The sequence below is a fragment of the Helianthus annuus genome, chromosome 6, assembly GCF_002127325.2.
Source record: "Helianthus annuus cultivar XRQ/B chromosome 6, HanXRQr2.0-SUNRISE, whole genome shotgun sequence".
NCBI classification, from domain to species: domain Eukaryota; kingdom Viridiplantae; phylum Streptophyta; class Magnoliopsida; order Asterales; family Asteraceae; genus Helianthus; species Helianthus annuus.
In genome coordinates, this window is record NC_035438.2 from 59,641,060 (window position 1) to 59,657,472 (window position 16,413).

Sequence of the window (16,413 nt, forward strand, 5' to 3'; positions counted from 1 at the left end):
GGCGGAATAAGTCGTCAAGGTTCGGGTTTCACCCCTAACTTAACAACTTTGTTCCTGTTTGAATAGAATTAGCGACGAAAATCCGTGTTAAATTATGGATTTCACTCCTGGTTCAACGCGAATTCTCGTGTCTTATAGATAAATACAGATCAAATAAGCAATTTAATCGAGAGTTTGCGGTTTTCACACCTAATCTCGATCAAATTACTCGTTTAGTTTTGAATAAGTGTGTAGTGATGGTGTAGTGCAGGCGAGAATAACGAGATATAGCAAGTAAGCTCGTACATAGTCCCCACAGGACATGCACAAGTCGGTCTATAGGTCCCTAACTATAGACTAGGTCGTTTCTAAGACACCGACCCGGACTAGGTCGAGTCTGGCCAAATTCCCTATAGTTATGGCTCTGATACCAATTTGTCACACCCCAACCGATGGTGGAATCATCGGGGCGCGACGCTGAGCGAAACAGATTATCCAGAAGTTTCCATAACAACTATATTTACCAAATATTTAAAGCAACACGTCCCATACCATGTCATAAATGATAATACAATTATTACAGAAAGATCTACTCAAATTGTTCTATTCCGACAACTAAGATTTTTATTACAGACAATTGTTTATTGTTGACCTAGGTCTTTCCTAGCCTCGATTTCACAGCAAAGTAAGCAAATAAGCATCCTACGCACCTGTCACAGACGTTAAATTAAAAGTCAATACACATAGTGTAAAGGTGAGCATACAAGTTTAATAGATATAGTAGAGTTCAAAATCGATTACGCATAACCAGCACGTACACAGTGTGAAATGAGGCATGTTAGTTATCGACATGAACCTATCGATACCAATGACTACGGGTTGACTGCCCAAGGCAGTTCGCGATACACACTCACCACTGTGAGCCATGTAACTAATTATCCTTAACAACCCTGAGTGAACAGGTGCTGAGTCCAAACTATAGTACTATCGTTGCTAAGGCAGGTAGACAGCATTCCATGTGTAAACAAAACAAACAAGCATTCATTAAGTCACGTATAACATGCGGTAACGGTTAGCGTTAAAAGTATTACGTAGTGTGTTCGATGTGATTTAGAATAAGTAACGTATGTAACACCCAAAAGTGCATAAAGCAAAAAGGGATCGAGTATACTCACAGCGATTGGTGGATTGAAGGGAGCGCTAGAGAGTAGGGTTAGCCTGAAAAGAATGATAGCATAACGATAAGCAACGCGTAAAACGAAACAAGTGCAAGTGGATCGGACAACAGTTCGATCGGATGGTAGTTCGATCCGACAGCCGGTCGTTCGGGTGATAGTCCGCTCGGATGGTCATCCGATCGGGCGACCTTTCGAGTGGATTGTTTCTTCCTTTGAGAAGGATGTGTTTGTGCATGATGGCTTGACTTTTGAAGTTTTTGTTGTAGCATTTTGGAAACACAGAAGTGTTTCTAACCTTCAGGTCGATCGATCGAACAAACGTTCGACCGGGCGACAATCTGGTAGGTTGAACACTTAGTGAGAACAAGTTCACAGCAGATTGTTACTTGATCCGATTGTAGTTCGATCGGGTGGCAACACATGTGCACTGAAAAGGTTGGAAATTTATTTAAGTATTGAAGATCCAAAACATCACATAGTCGGATGGTCGGTCGATCGAGTGGTAACTCAATCAGACGGCTATCCGTTCGGTGTTCCAAAACCCTTGAAGTTTAATTTGAAAACTGAATGTGGGGCCAAGGTGCAAGTGGTTCGGGCGACAGCCCGTTCGGATTACCGTTCGATCGGACGACATTCCGTCCTGGTCGTTCCATTCGTCTTACACTTGGTGGTTCTGATAGTTTGTCGTTTTATCGAGGTGATGTGATAACGTGATAACCAACAGAAATCTCGTCAATACTTGGTACTCCTGATCGGACAGGAACCACCCAAATCCGATCAGATAAATGTTCGAGACGGTGTTCCATGTTTAACCCGAAATCGGTAAACCTCGTGGATAGAATCCAGATCTTGGACCAACGCATCCACATGAATGAGTAGGAAGAAGGTACAAGCTCCGACTCTATCGGTTTTGGTGCTTTGAGTGTAAAAGAGTTGAAAGAAGTTGGAAAAACCTTCTCTCAATCCTTTTCACCGTGAATATGTTTAGATCTTATGGAAGATCTTTGTTTGTTTATGTGGAAACCAGTTAGATCCGAGTTGTTCTTGAAGGATTGAAACCAAAACATGAAGTTCCAAAGAACACCATGATGACATCATCTTAGAACACCTCAAATCTAGTGATTTCTCGGTTAAAAGTTAAGATTCAAAAGATAGAAAGGTGTAGAATCGAGTGCAGATCAAAGATGTACAAGATTTAGGTTGAGATCTTACCGGAATTGAGAGAAATCGGAGAAAAAGCAAGGTTGGAGCGTTGGTCGGACGTCAGAGAGCAAAAGTGGAAAGTTTGATGGTGATATGGGGTATTTATAGGGTTACCCAAAGTGGAAAGGGGCTGGTCGATCGGGTGGCAGCCCGTTCGAGCAGCTGGCCGATCGAGCGGCAGCTCGATTGATCGGCTGGTCGCCTGGTCGATCAGTTACCTGGTTCGAGTGTTCGGTGCGATGAGTTTAGCCATTTCGATTGCGATTTCGAGCGTTGCGATGCGATAGAGTTTCCTAGTCAAATTACTTTTAATCCCATCTACTATATCTAACATATAATCATCAGTGAAATAGGATGATTCTTTCTTGCGTTTAGCGTTTTCGATTCGATTGCGATTGAGTTTCGATTAATCACCACAACATGAACATAAATAAACATGCACAAGTAATACATAAAAGGCACACACACGTATTACCATAACCTTGACACATAATTCGATTTGCCAGCGCAATTGCGATAAGCGATAAACATCGATAAATAGCGAATAAACTCCGATTATCAACAGGTACTCCACATAATACAACTAACGTACACAATAAAATAGACTATCTACGAGTCAAAGAAGTCAAAACAGGAATTGAGCAAGGAGTGACAGATCGCAATTTGCAATCTTTTCTTTGTTTGACTTCAATCTTGACTTTGACTTTGACTTTCGAAACACGGGGTGTTACATAAGCACTGCTGAAGATACAAAGTACTGCTAGAGTCACAACAGTGGAAGGAGAAGTAGTAGATAGTTTATTCCTTTGTATTGGAATGTAATCAGTAGATAGGAAACAGTGCTTGTAATAGATCAATAGTTTCAGGTTGTTAGGAGGTTAGATGTCACTTTCATGGTGATGTTAGCCAAGATGCTTTAGTGGTTTGCTCGTGCCTATAAATAGAACAGTACCCTGTACTATTCTATTAGCTCTTTTCACCACTTGTCTTCCTGCAGGAACAATTCACTGTGAGCTCAGGCTGAGGGGGAGTTTGTAGTACATGCATGCAAAGTTGTAATCGGTGATCGGAATAAATTTAATCATTCGGTTCAATGTTTAAACATGTGTGTTGAAAGCATTTCTCTTGTTTGATTGTGTGCAAAGCTTAATTCCATTTTATTTCCGCTGTAATTACTTGTTCATCTTCATTGATTTCTAAACAAAAACACAATAAAAAAGAAACTCAGATCCTAACAATTGGTATCAGAGCTCGGATAGTCAAATTTGATCTAACAATCATTTTGACATAAATAGTTCAGCTCACAATCGTTGATACTGATAGTTGTTCGTTTTGTTGAAAACAGAGTAAGGTTTAATCACGATCAAAGTTGATTAATCAGTGCCTGTAAAACAACCAGGATGACGTCACAATCACAAGATGATAAAAATAACATCGGTTCACTTTTCAAACCACCCATGTTGAAACGAAATGAATACAACATCTGGGAGAGAAGGATGGGTCACATCCTTGCTCAACAGAATACCGGATGTTGGAGATCGGTTGTCTTTGGACCACATGTTCCAATGGTGCCGAGTGCTGAGAATTCAAAGAAGTTTGAACCTAAGAAACCTGAAAACTATACTGAAACTGATTTTCAAAAATTTGAACTTGATGCTAAAGCATTTAGCATCATTGCATCTGCTCTTCCCAATGAAATTTATGTTGGGCTATTACGCTGTAACAATTCCAAGGAATTATGGGATTCACTTAAGGAAAAATTTGGGGGAACTGAAGAAGTAATTGAAAACAACAGGGAAATTCTGAATCAGCAGTATGAAACCTTTTTGTCACATTAAGGGTGAATCATTAACCCAACAGTTTGAGCGATTCAGTTGTCTCATTAGTGAGCTAAGACTTGCTAAAGTTGAATTTGCTAAATCTACACAAAATAGCAGGTTTCTTAGATCACTACCTGAAAAATGGGATACAATTGCATTTGTGACCAGCAATTCTGTTGAGTTCAAAGATCTAACACTGACTCAACTTCATGGTAGTCTCCTGACCTATGAAAGGGAGTTAAACTAGAAAAAAAAGTTGCAAGAGTCTGGCAAAGTTGCAGATGACTATTCATTTGGAAACACAACTCTTCTGGGTCAAGAAGAGTCTGGCAGTAGTAAGGATCAGAGTTATGATCATTTTATTGACATAACTGCTGGTGGTAATTTCAACTCTGATCCTCACTCATCCAACTTTGCTTTCACAGCAAATGGAGAAAGCCAGAACTCAGATAATCTGTGCTTTGAACTCAATGATTTACAACAGTTTGATCCAACTGATCTTGAAGAAATGGACATTTTGCATCAATTGGCTTTGCTTAGTGTAAGAACAAGTAAATTCTATAAAAGGACAGGGAGAAAATTCCCAGGGTTACATGGGAATTTAAAAGTGGGGTTGGATAAGTCAAAGATCAAGTGCTATAAGTGCAATAGGCTAGGTCATTTTGCTAGGGAATGTAGGAGTCAAACCACAGGTCCGATTGTTACTCATCCCAGCTCAAACCCTAGACCACAAAACCAAAGCACTATGCACTATTCCCATTATACCCCTGCTGCCCATGTAAACACTGCTCATTATGCAAACCCTGTTCCTGTGCATTATGTTCAAACCACTGTCCCACAAATTCAGTATGTCCAAGCTCCTGTCCCTCAGGTTCAAGTGCAACCAGTCGCACCACAACAAGCTGCACCACCAACAGTGGTTCAACCAGATCAGCAAAGCTTCTTCACACAAGGCTTTGTTGACTAGAGCAGCTTACCTGATGAGCTAGGTGATGAAAATTTTGCACTCTATGCTACTAATGATGCTTCTAATGATGAATTTTGTCTTATGGCATTAGAGTCAATACCAGAAGAGCTGGATGCTGAAGAAGGACAGCTAAGTGCTGAAACAGTGGATGAAGTTGCTGAAGCAGTGGTTACTGCTGTTGCTAGTGAAATACTGCTGGGAGAAAATTTAGAAACCCTGATAGAACCATTGTTTGACCCATGGTCTGAAGAAGAAGAAAAGAAACATGGTGAGAAGGAAGAGAAGGTGACTGAAAAACGAGCATACTTGTGACTGTGCCATGATGGCTGCAGCTAAGGTATCATCTCAGGTTCTTGAAAATCTGTGTTCAGACAAATGCATCATAGCATTTGCTAACATTAAAGAGGTGAATGAAAACCTTAGGGATAGAGTGTTAACTGATGAAGTCAAATTTGAGAAGTCTTTAAAAGAACTTAAAAACAAATTGGCTAAAAAAGATAAAGAAATCTGCAGTTTAAAAGAGAAGCAAAGCATAACCAAGAACCAATTCCAAACAATGGTAGAAAAATATCAAGTTTGCAAAAAGGAGTTGGAATCCACCCAAATCACTTGTGAAAAATGGGTGGAATCTTGCAAAGGTTATGAGGTCATGCTTGAAAAACAGATCAAAAGCAATGTGAAATTTGGTGTTGGTTTTAGAAAACATGATGAAATTGAAAACAATGCTTTAAAAGATTCTGTTCAATCCACTGTTGAAATCATTCCCACAAACAAGGATGGCCAAGAAGTTAAAATCACTGACAAACTTGGTAACAAGATCACTCTGGAAAGATCTGTGGGGTCCTCAACTTTTGAGGAAATTGAGAAATACCAATTTAAACCCACATGGTCTGATGAGTGTGACATCCTTGAAAACTTCAAACCAATGGACCTCACAACCAATACTGGTGTAAAAGCTCCTAAAGCAAAGGTCATTCCTCTCAAAGACATCCCAACAGTGGTTCAAAACTCTGTTGCTAAGGAGTCTGAGAAGAAGAAAAGAAGAGAAAAAGTTAAAAACCTGTTTTGTGATTTCCGTGAAAAGAAGAATCATCTAACAAAAGACTGTTTTCATCTAAAAGCATATGATATCAACAAAACAAGTGTTATTGTACCTGCTGAAAGCTGCACCATCTGTGGTAAATCAAACCACAAAACTCAGGAATGTGTGTATCTCAAATCCTTTGATGTAAAAAAGAATGAGTACACTGCAAAAACATTCTTGAGTTCACCAAATTCATGTGTTAAGAGACAACGGATAAGATTCTTCAGATCCGTGATAACTTGATCAAGGCTAGAAGAAGACAAAAGAGCTATGCTGATGTTAGGCGTAAGCCTCTGGAATTTGATGTTGGTGACCGAGTTCTTCTCAAGGTATCTCCCTGGAAGGGGGTAGTTTGCTTTGGTAAGAAGGGAAAGCTTGCTCCTCGCTATGTGGGTCCTTTCACGATACTCGAAAGGATTGGCAAGGTAGCATACCGACTCGACTTGCCACAGGAACTAAACAACGTACATCCACTATCCCACGTATCTAATCTACGTAAATGCCTAGCCGATGAGGAACTGCAGGTTCCCCTCGAAGACTTACAAATAAATGAAGTTGTGCAATTTGTGGAGAAACCGGTCGAAATCATGGATCAAGCTGTCAAGCGTCTGAGGCGCAGCAAAATTCCCATTGTTAAGGTTCGACGGGAAGGAAAGCGTGGCGCCGAATTCACTTGGGAATTGAAAAGTGATATGAAGGCCAAGTATCCGCAGCTCTTCGAGCAGTCTTCTTCTAAGATTTCGGGGACGAAATCTCTTAAAGGAGGGGAGACTGTAATGCCCAGCGTTCCCAAACTTTAGGCTTTTGTCAGATTTAGCCCCTGAACTTTATCTATTGGCAAGACTAGTCCCTGTACTATATAATGTGTGATACTTTGATAACTCGGAATGTCTAAATCTATGTCTTGGATGCCTAATTCTATGTGTTTGGAATGTCTAAATCTATGTTTGGAATGCCTAAATCTATATGTCTGGAATGCCTATATCTACATTTGGAATGTCTAATCTATATATATACTGGGAATGTCTAATTCTAGATACTTATTTGGTGCTTGACTCTTGAGACTCGTGAAACTTGATTCTTGGTTGAACGAGAGACTAGAGTCTTGTCACTGGCGGAATCTATGAATCTTGGAAAACTTTTGGTGTTTATGATGTATTCTAGTTATACTATTACCAAATAATACGCAACGCTTATCTAACTCGCAAACCGAATCAAAGACGGGAACGCGGAAAGGATGGGGTTGACTAAGTGGCAATCCGATCGGATGACCATCCGATTGGATAGCCATCCGATCGGATGACCACCCGATCGGATGGCCACTCGGTCAGCCAGCCATCCGATCCGTGCCACACCGCCTTAACTCCCACACACACTATAAATAGGCCTGTCACATCACCAAATCCCCTGATATGACAGCCTCACTCGAACAAACGCACGCACACTACTTTTTTTTTCATTTTCTTGGCGATTCCGGTACGTTTTAGGCAAGACTCTTGTACTTTCTTGATCTACACCTCATTCTCTACGTGATTCACCTTTGAAATCACACTTTTCACCATGAAATCTCTCGGATCTAAGCTCGTGAGGATGATGTCATCATGGTGGTTTGTACAAACTACTATATGATGTCATTCTTGGTAAGATCTAGCTCAGATCTAAGGAATTTCAGGTGTTTTGCACCAAACCTAAGCTAGATCTAGGATTTTTCATAATAAAACTTGAGCTTTCTTCATCTTTTCTTCAATCTTCCACTTTAATCGGTGGAATCCGGGTATAAACGGACCGTAGACTTGATGGGTAGTCTAGAGTAGGTTTGGAAACGGATTGTTGCCGGAGAAGACGACCATGGAACGGATTTCGACATAAACTGTTGTAAACAGACGACTGATTGGACAGGGGTGATTCCCACCTGATCAGGACGACTGTAAGATGAAGAGTTTACCGTTGTCTCAATACATCCCGCGTTGTCGTCGTCAATTCAGAAACTTAGAGAATTTACAAAATTACAAACGGGACAAGGATCACTCGATCGAGTGACAATCCAATCGGATGACCATCCGATCAAACAACCACCCGATCGGGTAACATTTGTCTAGCAATTTCAAACAATCGAGACTTAGAAACTTTTCAGAAACTTGAAAACTTTGGAAACCCCGACTGAGTGATAACCAGATCGGATAGCCATCCGATCGAGCAGCCACCCGATCAGGGTAACCAAGGCACTTAGGCAGCAAACTTGAAACTTGACACTTGGATCGAGTGGCAACCCGATCGGATAGCCATCCGATCGGACAGCCACCCGTCCCTCTCACACTTTAGTCACTCGCTCGAGTGGCAATCCGATCGGATAGCCATCCGATCGAACATCCATCCGATCCAGTGAACTGATCCGACACTTTGTGTAATTTCGTTACTATGCCCGACTTTTATCTGTTGCAATCTAATCAGGCTAATTCTAACAGAGCTCCATTTGATCCAATAACAGTCTATACTGTTAGGCAATCACTGTGAGTATACTCGATCCCTTTTTGCTTTAAACTTTGGGATGTAACATGTATTCTATAAACTACGAAACTTGAGACTTTGCAAAACTAAACTCTATCCTACATGTATGTGAAACTTGTGCATTCTAGTATTCTATTTGTGCTATGTGACGTTTAATCCAGGGTGTGTAGTTCCGCCTTAACAATAGTAGCGCTATAGGAGGTGCATCTCTCCCATTATTCTCAGGGGGTATTGTTAGGAGGATTCTAGTTTACCTTGAGTCTTGGGTAAACACTAAAGCATCTGGATACTTGGGCTATCACTGCGTGGACTGCGACACTAGCACAGCTGAAACTATTTTTATTACCTACATTGTGGATATGAGTTGTTTTAATCTATTATGCTATTATTCAAACTTGTATACTCGCCGATACATTTTTATACTGACTCTATTCTAATACATGTTGCAGGCTGATAGGATGCTGATGACATGGAATTAAGCTAGGATGAAGCTTAGAAACTTACCTAGTTAATTTAAGTTATAAACAATGTTTAATACTCAATGTTCTGTTTGGTACTTGTGGTTCATTTTGGTGTTGACGTTTTGATTAGACAAATTTCGCATGAAATCTACTAATCTATATTGAAACAATAGTGTTATGGAATCTAATGAGCAATCTGAATGTTTAGTACTCGTACTCTGATGTTTCCGTCATCGGTTGAGGTGTGAGATAAGATGTAAGAAGCTTTAAGCCTTTATCAATAACCCTTTGAAGAAAATAAATAATACAAGCCTAATTGGATAAATGAAATTGTGTTATTGAGATGAATTTTTCATATTAGATATAACCTATTTCTAGAAGGCTTACTTCAAATGTCTTAGAATATAATAAAGATTAAAATCCTCCGGTTTGTACTTATTAGGAGTCTACATTTGTTTTGAAAATAGGAGGTTTTTGCAACTAAATGTTTATCAAATGAATATATTGTGAGGGTTTTCTCTTTTCACTTGTAGTTCTCTTGGTTGAACTACTTTTAGATCTTGCATAACTAATTGTACTTGCAATTCTTACTTGACTTGTCAACTAAGTATCTTACACTTGGTTATGTTCCATTGACTCAAAACTATTTGCTTGTCTTGTAATCTTTGGAGGAATCTGTGATTCTAGCATTACTTGATCATTTACTTTCTTTGTCATTCAAAGGTTTGAGATTTCATACATCTGGAATTGTTGAATTAGCGAAAACAATAGTTACAATGTGACGTCTAACACATTAAAATGTGACGTGTATTCAATTTCTGATTAAATGTTGTAATGAGTTCTGATTACCCGATTAACATCCTCCATTACAACACCACATCTAACCAATTATATTGATACATCCAACTGCTACAAGCCTACAACACTAAGTGTAAGGGGCTGTTTGGCAACATCTGAATGATTAAGTGTTGAACCGGTAAGAGGTCTGAACCATTAAGTGCTGACCGATAAGAGGCCTGAACCGTTAAGTGCTGAACCGATAAGAGGTCTGAACCATTAAGAGCCTGTATAATGCTTAACCGTTCAGAGACAAATGTCTGGCCAATTCAAATTAGAGGTCTTAACCATTCATACTCTGTATAAATCTTAACCATTCAGAGGCAAATGTCTGAACTATTCAGACATCTGCTCGTGAAACAAACAGTCTGAACCATTAAGTGTTAAACCAGTAAGAGGTCTGAACCATTAAAAGACTCATTAAGAAGTAAACAAGCAGCCCCTAAGTATATATGCAACATCATTCAACGAAGCATTTTAGACCCATACTAATTAAGTTTTTTAATCATTTATTTATTTATTTATTTAATTTTATAATATGATACTCTATATACATGTGGGCATAAATATGATTTCACATGACTAAAGAACATCCTTTTGACTTCATTATCATTTAAGCGCCTTTACCTCATTTCAACCTCCATGCTAAAAGCATAACCCAACCAACAATATACCAAAAAAGGAAAAAAAAAAACAAATTAAAGAAAACAATTGCCTCTCTATACCCAGTAATCAATTTTGTATAACAAATGATGATCATATTTCAATAGGATTTAGCATAAACTAATTAATAGCAATGATTAAGAAGCCGACCGATACATACATGAGTAGGACGGGGTAGATTGCAAGGGCTTTTCTTCTAGGGTTCACTGCTGTACTTATGAATGGATATGCTGCCCAGGAGCTCCATGCGAATGTCACACAAACTACCACCATCTTCATCACCACATTGTCCTTCAACAGGCAGATCAGTGCTCCCACATCAAGCGGAAATAGACAGTAACCCAATAAACTTAAACTTTGGAAGAATATTATACGCCCACCCTACATAAAATGATGATTATACACACATTAATCCAAAATGACATGTATATGCATGCATAATCTAGTAATTTGTGTGTGAGAGGAAAGATTACCAGCAGTAAGACGTTGAGTGTGAGGATAATAGCCCCGGTTGCGAGTAGAGCAAAGGCAACAGCAAAGACTTGAGACTGGATGACAACAAACACAATCATAAGTTCAGAGAATGGAGATGAAGATAATGATGGAAATCGTAGTTATGTAGGCTCGATACTAAAACCCTAAATACTATAATACTACAGTACAACAAAGTTTGAAGCTTGAGGCCCCATATATATTTTAGGGGACCAGGTTTTTTAAGGGTTGTCTACATTCTATGCATATTCGATTCTTCCTTTCTGATCATAACTCCCTCAACTCCTAATCTCTCATACTTTCTGTTGGAATTGCTATTTATTTTTGTTTTTTTTTTTTTCGTTTTCATAAATTCTATGTGAATAGGTGATTTAGGTTTTGAACTCATTCAGGGCCCGGCTCAACCATTTTGGTGGCCTAAGGTTAAGTAAAATCTTATGGCCTTTTTCACAAAAAAATGTATGTAATTGAAAGTTAAACTTGAAGGGCCCAAGTGTAATTATTTGAAAGATTGTGTTAAAATTTATAAACAAGAAAAAAAAATGCTGAACCAAGGATTCGAACTTAGGTCTCACCAACATCCATTCATACACAAAACCGCTACACTACCAACCATCAATCTATTGATAACCCACACCCTAAATCTTTTATAAATGGATTGTGGTTTCATCAAATTGTGGAGACCCTATAGTTTTGGTGGCCCAAGCCTTATTTGGCTTACCCTTGGACCGGCCCTGAACTCATTTAACATCCAAGTTTTGACAAAGAGAACATAAATACCTAGAAGAGTTTTCTTTACATTAAAATTCACTTTAACTCTGTTTGAACACACACACTACAAGTACATACGCTATAGAAAATCTACTCCTAAAATTCGCCTATTAGCCACTTTGTGGACTTAAACCGACATCATGTTGGTGATGAATGGATAACCACATGACACCATTAAGCCTAGAGGCCATCGACCACTACAACTCTAGTATGTATGATTTTGTGCTTTTAAAAAAGCGTATAGAAAATACGTGTGATCATATTCACATGTGTTAAGATGCTATGCAAGTGTGTATATATATATATATATATATATATATATATATATATATATATATATATATATATATATATATATATATATATATATATATATATTTATGAAACACCTGGATTTTAGACTTGGCCACTAAAAACTTTTTTGGTATATACGTTTTTTTACCCCTGGTTCTATAAAAATTTTTCGGTATATACTTTTTCCACCCCGTTGGAAATCTCAAGCTTCGTCACTGACCGACTGTGATAACAAATAATCAACTAAAACAAATCACCTTCTCAATAGAGGCAGACCAAGACAATGTGAGTCCTAAAAACACGATAAAGAAAAACGGTCCCCAAAGATCCCAATCTCTCAAGGCCTTCCCAGGATCTTCACGAAACGGATTCGGAAACACAACGAGTTTCAGATTACTAAAAATCCTCAACAGATCTCTTTTCACCGTCTCCCAAACCGGTTCGGTCAGCGTGTTGAGTTGTGGCCCAAACCCACTCATGTTTGGCTGAGACCGACCTGCATTTGCATTATGGTTAACGTTAGAAGGCGGGAGTGGTGCGGGTGGTACATAAGTCGGTTTCGCAGGCGTTGGGGGCGGGTTTGATGGGACGAAATGAGAGGTGGACACGGGGATGGAGGCACGGGTAGGAGATGGTGCGCGAGCTGGTTGGACCGTGGAGGGACCGAGTTGGACGCTCGCGGTGATTAGGTTTTCGATCTCGTCGATGTCGGATTGGGAGGTTTGGGGGAGGGGCACGGTGGCTTTGTCTTCTTGAGACATTTTGGGTGGAAGTTGTGGTGGCGATGGGGTTGATTTGAGTTTCAATATGGTGGCGATTTTTTAGATCATTGTGGGGAGGGGTGGCAGCAACAATTAACGAACTTAGATGCAAAGGAAACGACTTTGTTTTTTTGTTTTTTGTTTTTTTGGCTTTTAATAGTCCTTCAACTTTATGTGAAAAGTGAAACTTATTTTGTTATTATGTAATGTTATGAATCTTGCATATCACATGCTAACTTAAGACATCAAAATAATGTAAACTAGTATTAAGCACCCCGTGTTGTGGCGGGGGCGAATACTAATGTCAATTATTGCCAGCGACCACCGACATTGAAGTTGTGGCGTGTTAATGTGAAGAAATTAAACCGAAACGTAAAACATAGAATAAAATAACTAAGTTGATCTAGGACTCGCGCATTACGATGAACTCGCGTCTATTTTTCCCGTTTGACCGGTTCAGCGTAATCTATATATAATGTATATCATTACTACTATATAAACCATATTGCATACATTTACAACAACCATTGCATCAATTATGTTACAAATTATATTTATACAAGATTTTGGCTAGATTAATTAGATTATTATAAATAATAATAATTTACAAATAAAACAACACAACTTGCAATAAAACAATGCATGAAACACCATATTAACACATAGTACAATACCTTAATGCTAAAACCTAATGCAAATTAATAGTATATAAATGAACATTATTTATAACTACTGGAATTACTCGTGCATTACGATGGATGTTGTTAGGCATCAGTTCAATTCCTTACGGTATCTGTACGGTACCGAAACTTAGTATATCAATCAAAAGAGAAATCTCTAAAGAAAATTTCAAGGTATGCCCAAATTAAAAAAATGTCGACACATTTTCTATCGATCGAAAGTACTTGCGACAATATGGGTACCGGTATTGACGTTGTTCGGTCAAAATCGGTGCGCCACGCACCGTTATGCTATTGGCACTCGCTATAGATCACGATAGCAAATAAACATTCTTTTCTGAAAACACCTCCGTTTTCAACAAAATCTATGTTGGAACACCAAGATTTTTTTAACACACCGGTGTATTTAGATTGTTTAGAAAGGTTAACAAACACAAGTTAGTAGAGAAAAAGTATATTAATAAGAATTTTGTGGATTAAAAATGTATATAATTTATAATATAAGGGATGAAACTGAAACTTAAAAAAATAAGAAAAATGTAATAAAGTCACCATTTATTATCGATGGTTTTTACTATTGTTGGTTTTGGCTCAAATAATGATGGGGCCCAGAGCGTTACTGGGCTGACTCAAAGGCCCAAGAGGACCATAAAGAAGCCCGCTAAGCTGCTTGACTGATCCATCACGCAAAGTTGGAAGTGGACGATTGTTTCTTTATTAATTTATGCATGTGTTATTTAAATTCTGCATGTTTTTTAGTAACTGTTGCATTTTCGTTAGTGGTGTAGGTAGTGGTTGCATGCATTCCTAAGAATAAGGAAACATGGGTAGGAATATTCCATGGGTCCCTGCATATTTAATTCCCGTAACGTTTGCATCGAGAATTATTCAGAAAAATTGCCCCAAAAAGTGTCTCTTATTTAGTCTTTGTTCTTGGAGATTGGCCTACTCTATAGGCTACCTTATCAATTGGTGTTTTCATCTTCACTCACACTGCCTCCCAGAAAAGAAAACATAGCCAACGATGATTCCATCCAACAGTTATGCGACCAAATTTCTCAATTTATCACTCAAAATGCCACCACCACAGCCCAAAACGAAGCCCGCACCAACGCCCAGTTTGAATCCATGCAATCCACCTTAGAACAACACATCGACACCACCAACCGCCTTCTTGCTATTTTTACCAAAGACAAAGAAGAGCTCAAAACCGACCCGTTAACAACCACCGGCCCTTCACACACGAACCAAAATGACCCGCCCTACCCCAGACCACCCAAAATCATGTTACCCAATTTCGATGGTTCCAATCCTTTGGATTGGGTGTTCCAAGCTGAAAATTATTTCAGCTACTATTGTATACCCGACAACGAAAAGTTACAACTTTTGGTGTTTCACTTCACGGGTGAAGCACTTAGTTGGTACAAATACCTCACCAATAACCATTTGCTCAGGACATGGAACGAGTTCACACGAGCCTTAGAACTCCGTTTCGGCCCATCCGACTATGAAAACCACCAAGCCACACTATTCAAACTCAAACAAACAACAACCGCAACCGCATACCAAGCCGAATTTGAGAAGCTGTGCAATTGTATCGTAGGCTTACCTAATGAGGCTTTACTCAATTGTTACCTCTCCGGGTTGAAACCGGAAATCCTGTCCGAGTTAGCCATCCTAAAACCAACGACCTTGAACCAAGCTTATGGCCTATCCAAACGGGTCGAAGACAAATTCTCACTTTCCAAGCCCAAATATTACCAACCTCAATCCTATGTCCCTTATAACCAAACCTCGCCTTCGCCTTCTACTAATCCCATATCCAAGGCAAGTACCCCACCTTTGTTACGCACACCACCATTGAAGGGGTATGGTCCCAAAAACCCGCGCAAAACTTCCTCCGAGTTGCGCGAAGGACCATACTCCTTAATCAGTTACATTTTTTACCTCAACCTCGCGCGGGTAGAGCAACACTCGCCAACGCCGCGCGGGGCCTAAGCAAGACAAATCAACAACTTAGCATCCTGAAATCGAGCCTCCAAGCGCCCATACCTTGCGCAGGCCAGTTCCATGTGCAGCAAGAGCCGCGCAGGGATGCAGCGTAAAGACATCTTAAAGTACAAAGGGTACAAGTGTCAGAAGAAAAGAGCCAATCCGCATTCCCCAGGCTCTGCTTAACCGTGCACCACGATCATCTGACGAGCAGGAGACAAAAAGTACTCAAGGACGCCTACGTGGCACCAATCACGGGGCAGAGACACCTGCACCACGATCTCCACTAACTGGCTGGTGACAGAGTCCAGCAACAGTGACACGTGACTCCACTCATGGTGCGCCAGCACCGAGAATCGTCCAGAAGACACTAACGGTCGGCATTAGTGAGACAAAAGGCATATCCATTCTATTGTTGCCTACCGGCCCAAGGCCCATCAGCCCACATCCTATACACCACTCCGGCTATAAATAGAGCACTTCATCCACATGTTAATTCATTCTATTCCCTCTACTCTCACTCATTACTCACTTTAATCTCCTCGAGATAGTTACTTATTCTCACGCTGGAGCCTGGTTAAAAGGGAAACCCCCATATTCCCCTCTTAACGAGCTAACGGTGTTCTGTTTTGTAGGATTATCAGTCACTAAGGAGCTTAAGAAATCAAAGAAGATTAACCCTTATGGTAAAAACATAAAACCAAACTAATTATCCCTAAGATT

The 16,413-nt window shown here is 39.6% G+C and overlaps 1 protein-coding gene across 1 annotated transcript; it reads right to left on the reverse strand.

Annotated features, from left to right (window-relative positions):
• Positions 1-10,700: 10,700 nt before the first annotated feature.
• On the reverse strand, positions 10,701-13,092 carry LOC110896559 (protein YIPF6 homolog). Its single transcript, XM_022143832.2, has 3 exons — positions 12,515-13,092; positions 11,174-11,248; positions 10,701-11,081 (listed from the first exon to the last, which is right to left on the reverse strand). Exons 1-3 carry the CDS (start codon positions 13,016-13,018, stop codon positions 10,821-10,823), a joined length of 840 nt encoding a protein of 279 aa, XP_021999524.1. The 5' UTR covers positions 13,019-13,092; the 3' UTR covers positions 10,701-10,820.
• Positions 13,093-16,413: the final 3,321 nt, after the last annotated feature.